General features: G+C 37.9%; 1 protein-coding gene across 1 annotated transcript in view; it reads right to left on the bottom strand.

Moving 5' to 3' along the window:
• The window catches only part of CTNND2 (catenin delta 2), a 518,515-nt gene that overhangs the window by 209,942 nt on the left and 288,507 nt on the right, over positions 1-20,066 (bottom strand). Inside the window, exon 9 of the mRNA XM_041411749.1 lies at positions 18,861-19,113. Coding sequence (XP_041267683.1) covers positions 18,861-19,113 — 253 coding nt within the window. The remainder of the gene's footprint in view (positions 1-18,860; positions 19,114-20,066) is intronic.

Raw genomic sequence — 20,066 nt, forward strand, 5'->3', positions numbered from 1 at the left:
GTTCTGTACTAGACAGTGTAAATGAAAGAAAAGGGATATCACATGCCTTTTTATTCCTGCTTATCCTTCTCTGTAACTACTGTCCATCCCACCTTTTACTGGACTTTAAGAGATTAAGCCTGCTTCTGTGATACACAAGCAGCTACACATGTATCACCTCACTTAGGATAATCTGCCTCCTGCTGAAGATGACAGTGGACAGTAAAGTGGGTAAAACTTGCAGACTCAGAACCAACCCAAGCCAGAAATAATGTACTCTGTAAACACTGTCATGCATTCAAATACTGTCCTTTGGAAGTCCCAGAGACGGGTATCTTTCATTCACATCAACAAACAGATTTTCTTGACAACCTGTGACAATTTTGTTTGGAGAATTCAGTCATCTCAGTGTAAGTACAAGCTAGACAGAGTTTATTCAGTTATAGCTGCCTCACCTACCTACTGAGATAGCAACTGATAGCCTCATTTTTTGGATTGCTTTGCAGAGTGATCCTGGTTCTGCACATTGTTATCAACACCCAGGCTGCCTGGCTCAGGTTCGCAATACATAATTTATTCTCCCTGTGTAAAATTAACAGTACTGTACATACACCTTTAGAGACAAGGCTTCAACACTAAGAACTTAAAGAGGGGTTGTAAACAGTATATTTTAGAACATTTATTGTGAATCAGATACTATACCTTCTGTTAGAGATCAGTTAAGACCAAGGTAAAAAAAAGAGGTAAATTTTGTAAATAAAATGAAAAAAGCTGTTTCATGTGAGTGCATTAAAAAATTTCCTCCTCAGTATATTATATTCCAGATACGCCTGTGATACTCCCTCCACTCAATTTCTATTAAACAAAAACTTAATTCATGTACTTGAAAGCATAACTTTGTATCTCAAAATGCAAAGACTAATTTTCTGCCTCCTTTATTGATAAAAGAGCTCATGAAAGACACTTTCCTTTCTGAAGGCATCTACATGCTTCTTCAACCACATAAAAATAAAAAGGCAAAATACAGAAAAAATTGAATTTTGTCTGCAATAATTTAGAATATTTAAACTGTTTTGTAAATTCAGAATGAAGACACAAAGAGAATTCACATAAAAACAACTTCAACCAGCAAACATTTATTAATGCCACATTTTAGTACTTCACAGGTTCATATCATCTTCAACTTTACTAATCTCTCGGAACGAGAACCCTCAGACCCCTGAGCCTTTTCTGTGGGGAAAGGCAGACTTCAACCCTTGTTCTTGTTTTCTTGTTGCAGAATTACTGAGGCCACTGATATAACCTGCAAGTAACTGGAACAAGCCACAGCTTTCAGGTCAGCTTTAATTCTGAAAGTATTCATTAGCTATCCATAACAGAAGATTCTTGATCCTTGCTTCCCCCCTCATATGGCATTCCATATGGCACACCATAAATTGCACTGCTGCAGTCTAACTACAACTTGTAGAGGAGACAGGGCATGGAGAAAGGCAAAAAAAGCACCCTCCTGTGCCTCCAACTAGCCTGAAAACCAAGCGGATAAGTTTTTCAATTATACAATACACGTCCAGTACTTTGAAAAATGAAATCCAGACCTGGTTTCCAGTGTTGTTTCTGGAAGTCTGATATACACAAAAGGCTCCGACCATTAACTAATTAATACATAATTTCTCATCAGCAGCTTTCTATCATCCCTCGGAGCTTCTTCTACCAACTCCAACCAACATGGTTGTGCTTATTAGACCTGTTCTTAAAAACATCAGACACCGCCAGCTAGAGAGCTGCCAGTAATGGCAATCCAAATACTAAACAATAATAAGTCAAAGTGATATAGCCTAGGCATACTGTGTACAGTACAGCAAAGAATAAGCCCCTCAGCAAGTATGTGTCTCTTCCACCACCAAATTTAAGTTGCAATTTGCCCTACGACCTATTCTGAATGATGAGACATTAAAGCCTTACACTATCACCGCACTGTCTCTTCTAACCTTCCTAGCATGTAAACAAATAAGAGCTCAGCTTCACTCTCTCAGCTACTCACAACACTTTCGGTAACCATTATAAAATTCTGCTCTGAATTCTTCCTATTTCAGCAGAGACGTAAGTAGTTATTCCAATAAAAAACTGGCCAGCATCCTGCTCTGTGAGAAGAAAAAAAAAAAAGGTGTGTGCATGAAACAGAACTCTCATTTGCATCAGGGACCACTTCAGAGTCAAAACCCACATGAGATGAGATGGCTGCACACCCCGGCACACAGCACATCACTACAGGCTCTAAAAATTATTTTTAAAAAAGGAGAAATAAAGGAAGAGACCAACTGCCATTCCAAGTGAGTGTTATTTGATAGGACACATGCATGCTACAGCTCCCAAAACCATTAAAAGAGGAAATTCTGAATGATGTCTTATACATCATACTTCGAATTTGAAGGTTCAGGAACCTAGGAGCCAGAAATGCCTCCTAGGATGAAAATAAGCAGGAGACAAATTCGCAACTAGGATATTGCTCTTGGAGTTCACAAGCAAGTCTACTTTACTGTAGGTCTTAAAAAGTTTTTCTGCTTCACTCTTCGACAAATTTAGGAGAAACACATCCATGTCAATCTTCTGACCATTTTAATTCATACTAGCTTTACATCTGCCACTCTCCTACATATTTTTAGCTACTTGTTGAAAAATCACTCAGCTCTGTCTAGCTGAGGTGACAAATAAGAGAACAGAAAAGGAAGGAAGAACCTATTCTAAGGACTTCAGAGACTCAAGTCTTTGGTTTGGAAGTGAGGCAACACATGAAGGGGATTTTTCACTTGACTCTTACTAGGTTTGTATTCCTGCAATGTTTCTGAGATTCCCCAGTGATACAAAAAAACCAAACCAAAAAAACCAAAAAAACCCCCAAAACCAAGAACAACAACAACAAAACCCCCCCCCCCAAAAAAAAAAACCCCAAAAAACAACAAAACACCAAACTAAGAAAAAAAACCCAAAAAAGCAGAAAATTTGTTACTTTCCCTAATTTCTTGAGGTTCTACAGAAAGCAGTCTTATGTAATAGGCTATAAAATATAAATCTCTATTAAGCACATACAGAATATGCTTCCTACCCAAAAGAAGAAAACATCATCTTATTTAGTACAACATACAATCCTTTTAAATTAATTTACAGGTCCTCAGCAAATGCAATTTTTAGTCTAAAAATTAAAATTAAAACTCTACTCAGGGATAAATGTTATTATGAAATTTTTAACAAAAAGCAAACAAACAGACAAATAAACAGTACCACATTAGACAATAACTACATTTCATTTTAAAACAAACAACTTTGTTTTAAAATTGTCCTAAATGGCAAACTTATCTTTTTACAACAAAGAATTTGGTCATATATATGTGAAATATGCAATAAATACACTTATTTAATATGAAGATTATTGTTACTCTACAAAATCTAACAACTTTAAAAAGTATTAGCATTCTTTAAAGTTTAGGCAAATCCAGGTCTCAGTTGTGCATTTCCCAGGACAAGCAACATCTCCTAGCAAGCAAATTAGGTAGGACTTTAAGAAATCCTTCTTATTCTTTTGCCTCTTTTGAATTTGAAAGCTTCTTTCCATCATAAACTTAGTCATGAAACAAAGACACAGAACTTAATTCTCACAGGTCCGCTCTGCTGGGGGAGAGCTTCCAAATATCACACCCTAGTAAGACACCAGCCTTTCTCAGACATACCAGCCGATGCAAACCAAGCCAGAACCATTGTCACTTCAGGATTACACTACCTTGTCACATATTTTGGTTCTTCATATAATATGCCCGTGGATGTAATTTGGTGTAGCATGTGTCAGTCTAATTAACCACAGAACTGGATTTGTGTTACTATCCAAGGTAAAGTTTTAAGCTACAGCAACTCATTAATGTGAAACCCAGCCAATATATTGCTCTTTTTAGAATACTCAGATTATTTTCATTTCTTTTTGACAAAGCATCCATATTAACTCTTTATTAGAAACCATGGAAATAAAAGAGATTCTCTATAACTTGCCTGTAACTCAAACACTGAAAATGACCATGACTATTCCTAGAGCTGTCAGCGAAAACCATCACAAATACCTGAAATAAAATGATACTGCAGTTTCCACTTTATAATCAAGGAAATCCCAAGGGCATAAATAAAACTAGCTGCTGCAATTGAATTTGCATACGTAAAATTTGCACCTCCTGAGCTTGTAATTTCAGACAATAGAGAAGATACTTTGGACAGACCATCATGAAGACCATAACAGATATGGGCAATGACTCCACCTTAAGCAGAGGACACAATGAACGTGTATCTTTTCTGAAGGTGACACAGGACACACCACGTCCTTTCAACCTGAGGTTTCTATGTGAAGAGTGCTGGAGAGGCTGGGGTCTACATAGGGCCATGTGCTTACCAGCATCTGAATGGTTTGGGCTGGAACAGATCTTCCAGTTCCACTCCCCCATGACCATGGGCTGTGATCTTTCACTAGACCATGTTTCTCAAAGCCCCATCCCATCCAGCCTTGAACACTTTCAGGGCTGGGGCATCCCCAGCTTCTGCTGGCAACCTGTTCCAGTGCCTCACCACCCTCACAATGAATAATTTCTTCCTAATATCTAAGCTAAATGTACTCTCTTTCAATTTGATTTACACAAGGAATTTCAGCAGCAGCCAAGGAGATTCCACTCACGCTGTTCTGATCCTACTGTTTCTTATAAACCAAAGTAATCTCACATGTCTTTGAATAAAAATCACACCCTGCTCCTGTGCTCCTTCTCTCCACCTACAAACACACACTTTCAGCATACAGATTTAAGCCAGGCAAACATGGATTATGAACTTAATTCTCACAGGTCCACTCTGCTGGGGGAGAGCTTCCAAATATCACACCCTAGTAAGACACCAGCCTTTCCCAGACATACCAAACATGGTTTTTACATGTGCATACATACTACATATATAAATTGTATTTATTCTACACACAGAAAGACTGAAGTTTCCACAGGAGGTCTTTCACTGTCTTGTCATTGCTAAAAATCCTGTGCTCTGTGCTTTCTCTTTTCAAGACATTCCATGGCCAGCACAGGCTCAAGCTAAAAGCCCTACTTAATACTAAATACATAGATATATGCACAAAAATACACGTATATATAATAAGCTAAGTTTAGCAAATGCCATGTGTGGAGTAGTAAAGAAAACAGATTTTTTTTTCCAAGTTAGTTAACCAGATTTAACAGTCATGCAGTTAAATTGCTACTCTACTTCAAAGATGTGAGCTTTTCATTCCAGCAATCAGGCTTTCAAAGCAATTTTGATTTTTACAAGATGGTATCATGAGACTGTTGAATTTAGTTGGGTACATTTTCCACACAGTTTTCATAGATGTCCAAGGTCCTTCAGAGTTCTGCCCTTTGCTGCAGTCCTTGAAAAGCTCCTTTAACAACCTTGAGTATATATTTGCCCAAATTTTCCAAAAAGATTTTTGCAATTTTCACGTGGCATCCTTCCTACGGGCTTTCACAGCAGACCTGTCCAGAAAGAAACTACCGATTCTTAATCCTTGGCATAACTAAACAATTTAACTGCTCTTGTTTTTAATCCTGCCTTTCTTTCTCTTATTCTTCATCAGTCCAGCTTTTCACATCTCATTTCAAATTGAACATGAGCTTTTTGGAACTGAACGTGTACAGCAAAATGAAACCACTGGGCCATTTAAATGCTAGCAAGATGTCCAGAAACAGTGGCATCAATCCATATTTTTACTTTTGGTTTGCATATTAAAAGGGGATGCTGGCCAGTAATTCTCCAGGCACTTTTCACAGCCTCCATTCCAACTTGCACCTTCTCAAGAGAGTTTCATCACTATCACTATCACAGGCACATATTGAGAGAGATACATAAATCCTCACACCAGTCTCCTTTTCAATGGAGTCCTAAGAGAATTCAGTATTACAAAGCCTAAATTTTACATGGGTGTGGGGAGAATGAGGAAAAAATGTTCTTTGCCAGAATGTTCTTTCCTCATGGTAAAAGAAACAAAGGCAGAGATCATATTGTTTAAAATATTACAACTCTCATGTAAAAGCAGCCATCTCTTTTCCCTCTGAACTTTCTAAACACTCAATCAGTCTTTAAATTCACAGAAAACATAAAAGCTATATTTATTAATTTTAGCTTTTATTCTTTTTTTCCTGGCTTTTATTTCAAAAGAGCATTATTTTTTTCTGAATTTTCTAAACAAAACCAAATGCCAGCATATGAAAATCTTACTTGCTCTATTAAAAGTTTATTTGCTTTACTTTGTTACCATTAAGAGTTCAATCTTTAGGTCTTACAAGAAAATCTAAAACATGTCTCTCCAGAAGTTTAAAAATTTTCAAGCAGGGTGCATGACATCCCAACTGAAAAAAAATTCTTACTCAAGAGAGATGTTGACAATAAAAAATACTTCTCTTGTTACACTGACATCTTACAATTTGAGTGATAGGTTATCTGACAGTTATTATCCAAGAAATGTTATTTTCTTGTTTAAATCAAGCAGCTTTATTCGTCTGAAAGTATGAAAAAACCCCATCCCTAAACTGCTTCTGGCTGTTGTGAACTTGCTGAGAGACTCAGCTGTTGCATATAAGAGAGGTACAGGGAAGCTACAAGACCATTTTAAAGGAAACAGGATGAAAATGTTTTCTCCACATATTTCTCATTGCACATATTTTGTGAACTTGACAACAGTGCCTTTTAAACATTTTCTCCCCTACATACAAGATTCATGAAGTGGAGAATAATATACTGATAAAACTCCAGACGCTGCTTGTACTGTGAACAAACACTGGACTTCAAACTATCATCACCAAATTCTTGAACCTCACTAGTTTACATTGTAATCTAAGAAAATGTCACATGACAGTTTTATCCTCTTATCCTCTTATTTTTTTATCCAAAACTAAAAAATTGCCTCTTAACTGCTGATGACCAAAACTCGTGGTCAATACTCCAGTACAATAGAAGTTTCTTTGAATTGTTGCACTTACTCTGTTCAAAGACATGTTACAAAGTAAATGACATTTTCTCTTTGAAAAGACTGCAGGATTTAGCTTATATTGCTTATATTCAGCACAACTGGGAGCACCATAAGTTTAGCTTTCCCAAGAAGCCTGCAACAGCAAGGAAGTAAATCAACACCACATGCAGAGAATTGCATTTTCCAAAGAAGTTTAAAATGTTAGAGACACGAACTCATACATAGTTTTTCTTTAAAATGTTTCTGAAAACTACTTTGTGCATTTAATTATCCTTCAGGCTGTGCTGAAGTTCTCAATACAAGTGTAAGAGGTTACCTTCGCTATTCTCCATGTCTCAGCTGTCACCTACCAGCTCTATCATTTCTCTGCTATTCATTCTATTCTTAACTGTAGAGAGGCAAAATAAATAAATAGTGCTCTGAAATAAATTTTAGTGAGATTGATACATTTTTTGCCGACAACTCTCTATTGAAGGAAAACAGCTCCATCAGTTCTTCCCTTCACCCTTCCAAAACATCTTTTTTTCTTTTTCCTTTTAGCAATGAAGTGTACATGTTTCTCTTAGAAAACAGTTGAGAAGCTAATGACTCTTACCCCATTCTCAGTGCTAACTACAAAAAAAGATTAACAAAAAAAGTCCACAATAGAAACACTGAAACAGAATGAAACTTGGTCATGTTTAATATTTGTAAATAATAAAGTCTAAACCAAAATCTGATTTTATTTTAGAACAACAAAAGCAAAGAAGATGTAAGTTCAGTATCAGACAGTTTTATGTTGATGAATATGAAATGAAACAGGAATAAGTATTCTATATTCACACTGCAGTTATTAAGTTATTCTGAGAAGCTGTCTGCATTATTATTATGAGGCAAATCTGGCTTAGTAATAAACCTATTGTGGATTAGGAACTATTAGGCTCAGTTTCACTGCACCCGTGTGTACAACTGAAATGATTACAGGCATATAGGAGGTGATAAACAGGCTTCTCAATGGAAGTATTTCCACTTTAGCTGACTTGAAAATTGATCAGCTTGAACTCATAACTGGAAATAAAAAGGTGGAGAGGTGTTTAGTGTGCATTTCTCCTGAATTTCTCTGTGAAAGTCATGCACACACACTTTTGAATGAGAAAATTTTATGCAAGCCATTTCACCCTGTGAAAAAGCAGCCCCTTCCTCCTGTGAAGCGTAACCAAATTGCTCTAAAGTCTCTCTTATCGGACTCAAGAACTGGTCCCCCACATTTACTAAAATAATTTATATGATCTTACATACTTCAAATTAAGCTTTTGTACAATACTTCCCTATGGTTTTGTTTTTGGTTTTTTTTTACGAGGGGAGATTCTGGTGTGTAAATCATGCAGAAGCAGAAAGGTAACAGATGGTTGCTGGAGCCATGCCACAGAAAAAGCAGTGGCTGACAGGATCTGTTATCCCTTCACAGCTGCAGATAAAACCTTGACAGTTTAGGATAAAATTTCATTTAAAAAAAATGTGGCTGCTGACAAATGAAAAAACATCCACCGGAGAAGACTATGCAAAGAAGATTTCATCCTACAGAGACGATTTCCTGCATTTAAAAGAATTTCTAAATACATGAGAGAGGAAATGCCTTGCTGAAACAGAAGTTCTGCAATTTGGCCAATCATGGCAAACTCAGGTAAAGGCAGAGGAGAAATCAAATGCCTTACCCCCATTTTTTCCTGAAAAAGCTAACAGCAAAACATCTAAAAGATCCTCCTGCGTGCCCATTTGTGTGCAGCCAGAGCTTTACAAGACATTTGACAGCTATTCTCATGCAGAAAAATGTCAAGCTTTCTCCATAAAAAGGTATTGGACAGAATCAGAACTATACAGAACCTAATAAGGCGTAAAAAGGGTATGCCCTTAAAGGCCAATTTCTTACAGGATGAAAACAAATTCCTTTTATTTTAAGGCCATAAATCTAGCTATGGTGTAATGTAATTCATACTATGTATGTAATTACAGGATCATTTCACCAAAAAACAGAGGCTGCTTCTCTCTGTGAATCATTGGACATGAACTACAACTGATTAAAACAGTTCAAATATTTTGCGTCTTAAGTTGCAGTAAACTTCACTGGCAGCAAACCCCCTGCTGAGAGTGGGCCCGGCCATCCTGGCTCTCTGCAAGCAGGGAACTCCCACTTCAGATCCGCAGCTCCAAGTTCTGAACCGGGCACGGCAGCAATATCACACAGCTAACAGGAAAGTACCAATACTTCTGAAAAACAAACACTGCTAGGTTGCTCCAGGCTCACCCTTTGCCTAGACTCCTAGCAGCCATCTCCTGGTCAAGAAAAGGGACCACTCTTTATACTAGCAACAAGAGCTGGAGTAAGTGAGGCTGATGGATCAGCACAGATTCTGAGAGAGAGTCACAATGAAATGTTATGCAGCCCTGGCTAATGGGAAAGTAATGAAGTCGCCTTTACTAAGAAACCTGTCACACCTGCGCTGTCCGTACTCGTTCCTCTCACCAACACACACGACCACTCTTCTTAAGCTGCAGCTTTTAGGCCCAAACTTTCAAACCAAGTTTTTACACTCAAAATGCTCAAATTCAGGTAGGTTCAGAAAGAAATTATTTTCAGAAAGAAAAACGTAGCATCAAACAATAAAAACAAAAATCAGCCCTACTCTTCAAAAAGAAATCTATGAAATAAATACATCATGTTCTCACATGGAATGAAAAGATTATCAAGCTAACTTTAAATGATTTCTGAAGAGTAAAAAACTATATTCAAGTACTTTCCTTAAACCTGTGTAGCTTTCGGTCATTTCCTGACATAAATTATTTGTCTTGGGACAGAGTTTACATAGCTCTTCTCCACATTTTTACCTTTGGTATGTTCAGGAAACCTAGATTTCTCACTCCTAGCCTTCCTTTGGGCTAAGAAAACCCGTCCATTAAATTTCAGGTCTTCAGTCATCCAGAAGCTATTCAGGCATCCAGATCTTTCCACTTCATTAAACAGTGAAGACAAACATAACCCCCAAATTATTAATGGTAAATGGTAAGCTAAGCAGCCAGTGGTCCCACTGATGCTACAGTGGTTTAAAGAAACTAACCAACCAAAACCAAACAGGTAAAAACCCCAAATATTTCATATTAAGTCTAGAGACTAGGAGTTTCCCTGGCAACAATGGCTGCAGTTTTCTATGGGATCAGTGGTATCTTTTGCTTCCTAGGAAACCACTAGCTTAATGCTAAGAACTGAGGTGAATCTGTGAACCCCACTTGCTCACTGACTTCCTGGAGTGGGGCCGTGGAGTGAGCTGAGAAAGAACAATCTAAGTGAAGCTGCTGGGGATCACCAGGGAAACAGTGGTGCACCAGAGAAAATACAAGCTGGAGTCTGGACTTCACACCAGGCTCTGATCCCAAAAGAGGGCTAGGAAGATGATGAAGGGCCTTGAGGGGAAGCTGTTTGAGAAATGGCCAAGGTCACTTGGTCTCTTCAGCCTGGAAAAGACTGAGCTGAGACCTCACTGCAGTTACAACTTCTTCATGACAGGAAGAAGAGGAGCAAACACTGATCTCTACTCTGTGGTGACCAGGGACAGGAGCTGAGGGAATGCCCTGAGTTGTGTCAGAGAAGGTTTAGTTTTGATATCGGGAAAAGGTTCTTCATCCAGAGGTTGGGCACTGGAACAGACTCTACAGGGACCTCCACAGGTCACAGCACCAAGCCTGACAGAGTTCAAGAAGCATTTGGACAATGCTTTCAGGCACAGGGTGTGACTCCTGGTGTGTCCTGTGCAGGGACCATTCTATGATCATTTGATGATCCTTATGGGCCCTTCTGACTCAGAATATTCTGAGTTTTTGTGATCTTGAATGAGCTAGCAGAGATAGGTCTATTACCATCTAACATTCTAAATCTATACAGAGCTGAAGTTCTTAAAGTCAAGTTTTTAATTTATAACAGCTAAAAAGTTATGCTAGAAACTAGCAAAAGTTTTTGACCATTCCTTCCCTTCAAACTTTTTAGCTCTGCACTACATTAGAGATTTTTTTTTAGCAAACACTTGATATTATTATCTTGCAGAATGTTCCATACTCTCAATGTTAGCTCTTGTTTCCTGCGTATAAAACAGCTATGGTATATGACACTGAGGTCCAGGTTCTGAAATCTGCATGGCAATTTATCACACGATCAAGGACGACTTTCAGTTGCTATTTTAATGAAAAAAATTGAGACTATGCATCCTGATCTTATATCACTTCTTTAAATTTTCCCCCATTCAGTTTCTCCATCTATTTCCCTCTTCTTGCTCCCATTGCATTTCCCATGAAATTAAAAGCAAGATTATCCTTTGAACTTCAATGTACCTTAAAAATTTAACTTATTCTCAATGTCCCTGTAAAAATTAAGATTATTATTATCCATTTGGCTGATGAGATATCCAAGAGCTACTACTGAGAAGCTTCTTATGTGGTTTATCTTGCCAGAAGCTCATAACAGCTTACAAGAGCCCAGTAAAGTCTAAAAGCATGATTCTTCTCCTTGTTTTTAATGTCTGGTTGGAAAATATACTTACAACATTTCCTGGCTCTTACAGTCTGTCATCACAGAAAGGCACCACACAGATTTTGCATCTGTCAAAGTTTGCAAATGAGCCACAGGATGCTGAGCAAAATGTGTGGCAAACAAAGGCAAAAACTGCACTGAAACATATATTTGCCATTAGAAACTTAGTAATGCCATGCAAAAACCAGAAATGAGCTATGAACAGTATGAAGTACACTGTCCACTTGTTTCTTCTTGGATGAATAAGGCCATTAAAATACACAACAGATGAAGAAAGAAAGGGAGGGAAGTGCTTTATTGCTGTTCTTCAAGTGGCAGACCAGCAGTGGGGAGGAAGGGAGGTTAGAAATTCAAAAAGGAAATATCAGTCTTATCTCCCCTGAGCTATTAGAAGTGCATTTACCACACTACGTGGCTCTCCTGCCAGCATCTTCCTGAACACCCTGCCTCAGTCACAAGTGCCTGAGGAGCCCTTCGCTTCCCTCTCTTCAGCATAATGGAAAGGAATTACTTTCTGGTAGAGGGAGAGGACTGGAAGAGCTAAACATGCAGATCAAAACAAGAGACAAGGTATCATCTTTCTCAAAATTATACCCTGCTGCTAAATAACCTGGCAAATAAAATGGCTACACATAACCTCTTCTACTCTGCTCACAGGTTAGGAACTGTAAGCTCTCTTGAACATACTCATTATTCAAAATTCATGGACCAGCACCATCCATCTTACTGCAATATCCTGAAAGCATGATGTTTCATGAGCACAACAGAGCAGATTTTCTAATGATAGGATCGGATTTCTTGAAAGACAGGATGCCAACATCCTGCAGACCTGCGATGTCAGTAAAATGGTACCAGTCAAAAAGGAGACAAAGAGGGTAGTAAGTACTTCATGAGCTAAAAGCAGAGTCATTTAATTCCTGTAGATTACAGTTCTAGATAGATTTTTAAAAATTTTCTGTTCCTTTGGTTCAGTTTGGTTCTTTTTTTTTTTTTATTTTTACTACCAAGCCTTTATCCTAGAGAAAGAATGTTGCTAAATAATATAGGGCAAATTCCAGTGAGAAAAAAATAGCAAATACAGGTGGATAATTCTGTACATACAGAATTGTATTTGCTGTGCTGTGAGACGGTTCCACCTGTGTCCAACGCCTCCCCAGCCATTTATAAACCACCTCAATGTAAAAAGTGGAAAGACAGGAACTGTTGGCACATACCACAGTGTGCTCAAATACACACAAAAAGAAGTTTTACAAGTTCTGGGAGTCAATTCTTTACCTCACCATAAGGTGACACTTGCAAGGACAAGTCAGATGCTTGTTTATTTTGTCATGCTCAAGCTGGAACTAAATACTCGCTGGGAAAATCTTTTCCAGACAAGGTTTTCAGCTAGGTCCCAAAATCCCAAATTAAGAGACTGTAGGAGAGTCTATGGATTCCATCCCCATCTATTTTAAGGAAGCAAGATTCATCCTTAATTATCTTCATCAGGAAAGAAAAACAGATTGCTGTTTATTTTGTCATAGCTGCTATGCTTTTTAAAAACTAACTTGTGCACTAAGTAAAAATTCCCACCTTCCATGCAGAAGACATCTGCATGAAGAATTGCAATGTGCTCCAGACTTGCTATTTTTGAATTGGGTATATCTTTGTGCTGTTTAGATTCTTCAAATTTATTCTTCTGGGGTCAGTTTTTCATACTGAGGAGGAGTATAGATTAAATCCTGAGAGACTGTATGATTTCTGTGCAGAAAAAGTAAACCTGGTATGTCCTTCCTGTATGAAAGAAATACTTAAACACAGACCTACAAAATGAGCACTCTCAAACACTGTCTGGTTGGTTCTACCAATACAAGGGGCCTGGCCTGACTAAGTCTAGAGCAAAAAAATCCCCAAAAACTTAGGGTGTTCACAGGACCTAAAAAGTTGAAACATTTGTTTCTGGAGATAAGCCTACACTGCCAAAATTTACATTATCTGATTCACTAAAAAGTGTGCTTCCCATGGATGCCCTACTACCACCACCTCTGGAGAAATGTTCCCCTTTACCCTTAATTTTGGGTAAGGGTAAGAGGGACCAATTAAGAGAAAAGGAGAGCTGCCTACCATGCCTTGTGTCACATAAAAGCAGGAGGAGTGTCTGCAAGCCCTGTTCTGTCTCATCCAGACTGGGAATGTGAACTTTAATCTTCTACACCTTGCATTAGAGAGTTAGGCCAGAAACCCACCGATGCCATCACTAGTCCCTTGGGATTCTGAAAATTCCAGCCAATATCTCAGGCCTGAAAACAGCAGTATTTCACACTGCTGCCACCAGCTATACCACAGTCACAGCAATGCCTTCCATCTCACCAGAAGTTTCTTTCTGAAAGTGACAACCCTTCCCAAAGAACCTAGCAGAAACGTTCCCACCAAGATTGCCAACATCCCACCTGTACAGGATTATATTGGTGTGTTCTTAATTCTTTGGACTCTCAGAGTGCCTGGCTGCTATTCAGACTTAGAGCAGACTAACACTATTAATACTGAGACAATCCTTGTAACCAAGTGAGATTAAGTATTTGGAGAATTCTCCTGTAGAAACTTTTAACAGGCCATGCTCCAAACTCTGTGTGCTAATCTCATAAGCAGTTTTATGGGAGCACAGAAATTAAACTAGAGTTTATTTTACTTCTGTCATTTTTCCTACAGAAAAATAATGCTTTCTAGCTTGTATTTTGCAGAGGAAATATATTTCTAGAAGAAAAAAAAAGAGAAAAAAGAAGAGTTTTGAAACTTATAGTTCACACAAAATGTTCTGATCTAATTTATATCCTTTCATAAGTGAAAAGAAAGCTAGTTTAGAAGATAGACAGCACTGTTGTTTTCTGCTTAGGAGGAAATTAAGGTCAGCAGATGTAATGAAATGAGAAGTTGACTCTGAAAATGCAAAACCGATAAGAAACGTTTCAGGGTATTACAGCTAAATCATGCATCTCCTGGAAAACTTTTGTCTCTGTACTGACTTACACCCAGACAGTTCTAAAGGTGAGAACTGCTACAAGGTAACTGGGGTTTATTTCTTTTTTTCTTGTGAAGTTGCAACATGATTCTCTAATGATAATGATTTTTTTTCTTTTTAAACAAGAGCCCAATCATTATTGCAGTCTGTTCTATAATGAATAACGGACCTTTTACAGTTTCATTCACCAAATTATCCCACTTTTTCTGAATAAATAGTTCTAAAGGTTCTGAAACACATGGAAAGTGAAGCCATAATGGAAAGTTTTAAGTGCAGCTCAATATAATTCAAGGCAATATGAAAAGGGACAATGAGCTCTGAAAATCACTTTGGTAGCCACGGTGGACTGTATTCCACATAATTTTTGTTGTTACCTCATCTTTTTGCCAGCTTCTTTGCAGGAGATGACCTGTGTATATGTGCATAAATAAAAACAGGTGGGAATTCACACAACAATGAAGAACACCTGGTGACTGGACACATCAAACCACACAGTCTGAGTTCATAAACCACCAAAAACACTGAAACCACAAAACCTCATTGGTATGTATTTAAATGAAGGATATGAAAATGCTCTATTTTCATCTCTTGTGTAGCAAGTGTAACTTAGCCACAGCGGTACATGTAGATGGTTTCTTACTAGGTTAAAACTTCAAAAAATTAAATAACTTATACACATTTGTCAAGTTCAGAATTTGGAATTAAATCTGGAAGGCACATATACTGACAACTGGACCCCAACATGTCTAGGATTCCCCAGTTTTTCTAAAATTTAGAAACAGACAAAATAAAACTGAAGAATAAAATAATAAAATAATAACAATAATAATAAGTATACACTAGCCACAGATAATTTGTTGATGCAAAGAGACGGATTAATCTTCCTTCATGAAAGTAGGCTGGAAAATACCACATTAACATGTATTTCTGATACCTTAAAACACTCAAGACTTCTCTCAATCACAGTTCGGAAGAAACCAAATAATTATAAAATAAATAGTGTTATTTCCCTTCTTATACCACATCTTCATATAAGAAATTATGGCATGAAACAGTTGATTTCACAGACCTAGCACATATTTATTTTCCTTTTTCTTATATGAAGGGAACATAAAAGAATGCTCTGAAAAATCAGTCTGCAATGATAAGAACTTTCCATTTCCCATATGCAGAACTTCAGTATTATTTCTGCCAGTGATATGGGAATTATTTCCTTTTCAAACAGCAAAGCCTCACTCCCCAACAGTATAGATGTGTAAAGTTTTTACTCCCTGTCTATAAACACCTATGAGCTAACAGTCTACCTGCATAAATTAAAAATTATCCCCTGCCACAAACTTGATTACAAACATCTTAATACCCATTTTTTTTATCATTTTTGTCCTAAACTTTAAGTTAATGAACACTGAACTGCATTTTATGACAGCTGGATGGTGCAGAACAGATATTGAGTTAAAATTTCATTTGCCAAATGTAAGCTCAGAACACGTATTTAAAATTAGGAGTATCAGTAAGACTAACTACTTGGTGAAAATAATGGAAAAAAATGTCAATTACATCTGTGTCTGCCAACCATTTCTCTGGGCCTCCAGACAGAAATTATGTCTGAACTGAAGATTCCAGAAAATTATATTCAATTTTAGGAATACTAATTGCTTATAAGGTTGAGTACAATCTCTTCTGGATATCTACTTTTTCATCTTGAGCTGAATGATACATAGGCTAATCAAAAGCCTACAAATAGTGTGCTTTTGTCTTGCAGATTTTGCCGCTTTGCAGAAAATGCCACTGAGCACTTTTTTGGGCCTCTGGTTGGACAGGTAGGTTTGGTGTCTGAAAATGACGCCTACTATTGCCTTCTACAATTTGTTACAGTCATAAAACACTCTAACCACCAGCCAACAAAAGCAGCGACATGTCTGTAAGGACACTTGTGACTTATCAGATGACAAAGCGAGCTGCTGACAACCTGTGTACTTTTTTCTTGCTGTTTAAGATATAACTGGTAACCCTCTGGGACATACGGCACAACTCAACACAGCCACTGAAAGCCTGTATTGCATTTGGGTCATTTTCCTTTTCCTGATTCTATCTCCCACATTCTACCCAAAGTAATTTCAATCCTTCCATATTATTTTTTGAAGCATCTGGAAAGTCTTTCATTTTATCACTTCCACTCTTGTAATATATTGGCATTTTTGTAATCTATTCATATAATTCAACATGTTAAAGGCATTCTGATTGCTTTTGTTAGTTTTCTCCAAACTCCTTTCAAATGTTCAATGTCGTTCCAATAGCTGAATGACCAGCAACTGCTGTAGGCCACAGACAGTTTCACAAGTCAGTCTTTGACTTGTGAAAGACTGGTGGAGTATGGTTTCTGGGGATTAAAGCATAACATAATCAAATGTGCTTCTGACATTTCTTTAGCAGAATTATTCAAACCAACATGCAAGGGCAGAAATACTAATATATACCACATACAGCCTATGGATCAAACAAATGAAATCAAGAGTAATGCAAACCTATTTACAAATGTTTTGTACAAATTTCCAATCCATCTCACAGTAATCATTAATATTTAATGATCCACTCTAAAGGGTTTATGAAGTTCATTTTATACCTAGATGCCTCCTCGCTCCTATTTTACCTACAGAAATCAATACTCATGAATGTACAAATAGCACAACAAGGAAGAACCAAAAAAGAAGGAAATGAAAAATACTAGCACATATCCTGTACATTAGCAGTTGCAAAGTGATAGCAAAGGAATTGAACAGAAATAACCTTTTCTTAAAAAGATATTATGTCTCAGACCTGCAGAGATACTGTAAGTATGTCTTTCCTGTTTATAGGGAATAGCACACCATCATGCTTCTCCTATGAACATTTCAAATAGATTACAGTCATTTCTCATCTGGTCTAGCACACTCCTAATGTAAGTTTCTTTAACTTGCAACATAACACAATTACAAAGCAAAGCTCTTTTTTATACATGGGCTCTTATATTCTGGAATAGAAATATAATACCTCCGTTGCAGAAAAATACCTTTTCCCTCTCACTAATGTTTGCTTTGGCACAGGGGGAAGAAAGGGAGCAATTAAATACAAATTTTTTTCAATTTTCTCCAGTTAAAGCTAAGGGGGAAAAAAAAAGGTTGAAGACAGAAGTGTTCTCAACAAGTAAAACCCTGCAAGCAGTGATGTTTCTGATGTGCTGTAAAATGTTATCTGCTGTTCTGTTCCTGGGTGGAGAGAGAGAAAGAACTATAATGCTAAAAAAATTCTAAATTTTGGCAAAGACATTTCTTCAAATTGTTACTTAAAAACCTCCAGCATTTTTGTTGCAGGCAAATTTTTGGACTCTCCTATCATTAAATTGCACATTACAACAAACAAACAAATAAATAAATAAATCACACCATCTGCCAAAGAAAAACACTGGTATAAACTAACACTTTCAACAAGTTTAAACTCAAGTTACCAAAGGGAATTGCTTTCTTTTCCCGCAGAAAACTGAACAGAACCACAAAGCGCATTGAGGATTCCAGCTAGCCTTTCTGTTGCTGCTATCACAGAAGTCAAATCATTTCCCAGAAAATTCTCTCTCTAATCTATGCGCCTGCTTGGGCTGTAAAGCTTCCTCCTTGCACCTTCCCTAAGTAGATCAGAATGGTCACCAGCAACACTAAAAATTGTGCTAAATATTTGAAAAGCATCCACAGCAATAACCATTTCTGCAAAGCTGTAATCATACATTGTTTTACCACATACTGGCACTGCAAGCCTGTACAACACGTGGGATGAAACACAACCCTGGTTACATGTTGCTTTCACATTGCTCACTCTCATTGCACAACACCAAAATATCCTTTTCTGCAGCATTTATAAACATTACATGTAGACAAACCAAGAACTGCAACAACTTCTGCCCAAGAAGCAACTTGAAAATTCAATCCACAATGGCTACAGAGTCAACAGTCACTCCACTCCTCCCATTTCCAGAGAAAATTACTTTTCTTAAGCTTTTGAGGTGTGGCACTGCTGAAAGCAGGCTAAACACACACACATTCAAGACCACACCTATCATTTCATTGCACAGAACAGCTCATGAGAGCTTTCCAAGGTGAAGCATTAGGACAATGCTGTCATGCAAACAAAGTCTTTCGTGTACCACCACATGTGTTTTTTTTTTTTATATCCAACAGCAAACACGCAAAGCAAACCGCAATTTCAAACCTCAGCGCGAGCAGGAAATAAAAGACAATGAAGAAGGTTTCACCCACCTGGGGTCTTTCTGAATGCTATCAATGGAAGGTGACCTAGCCAAGGTCCCTTCGGGTGGGATGGCTGGCCCAGATTTGCTGTATGGTGATTCAACAGAAGGACAATACTGCAGCTGTCGGTAGGGGTCTGCGTAATTGGAGGCTGGGCCGGCCGCATAGCTGGCCCTCTGGAAGGTCGCGGTTGCGTTCTGTGTGCCGTGTTGACTGCCTGTGCGCTGTAAGGGTACGGAGTCGACACCAGGGGAAGATGGGGCTACGACAGGAAAGTAGGGACAAAGTAAAAAATTGAGGACCTGTTCACAGAAATGGTTAACCAGGTCTAGGCAGAGGAAAAAAAAAACACACACATATAAAACGAGGGTTCAAAAAGAATGAGAAAAAAAACAAACAAAAAGAAACAAGCAACATTGTCATTTTGCAAACCTTAGAAGGAAGTAACCATCAAACAAATTTCTAAATGACATGCCAGTTCTGGACTAGAAGACCTTAATTCCAATTAAACATATTGGAGAGGTATTTTCACCCAGGGTTCTAACTGCACTAACACAAAATTAAGTGCAGAAGCAGTATGGGAATATTCAAGCTAAAATTCACAACCACCACGGAGTGAGGCTTTTGTAGTCCTTACAGGGGTGGAAGTCAGTCAGATCAACCAATAGGAGGAGAATCAAAGCAGGCTCAAGAGTCCAAACTGAGACAGATGGCTCTCCAGCAGAAGAAATACCCAGCCATCCCAGATTTGTAGCCCTGGTATGCATAAAGCAGGTAAAACCAGACACCTGCTACTGAGAGTCACTGCATATGCTTTGTTACCCATCCGCTGGAAATTCACCTTAAGACTTAGGAGAGTGTTATTGCTAACTCAGTCTGGAAAAGAGCTAAGTACAAGGTGACCACGTAGATGTCTTAATGCACACCAGCAGTGGCTGTGCTCATACACCACAGCTCAAGATTAATGCATTACCAGTTCTGAGCAGCTTAACCAATAGCTTTAAACTGGCTTAATGCTTTTGCGACTCAAAAATCTTATTAATCTCTCTTGTAGCCCATTATCTTTCTGTTACAGCACTGAGTAGTGGAGATCCAGTCCACTGGATTAAACATACAGTATTTTTGAACCAAAGTCCAGTTAATGGCAAATGGATTATCACTGTAAGGGCAAGAGGACCAATACCCACACGATCTTTGGCCTGGAGACAGATACAA

This window comes from Onychostruthus taczanowskii, unplaced genomic scaffold (genome assembly GCF_017590055.1).
Source record: "Onychostruthus taczanowskii isolate IOZ18803 unplaced genomic scaffold, ASM1759005v1 scaffold37, whole genome shotgun sequence".
Taxonomy (NCBI): Eukaryota; Metazoa; Chordata; class Aves; order Passeriformes; family Passeridae; genus Onychostruthus; species Onychostruthus taczanowskii.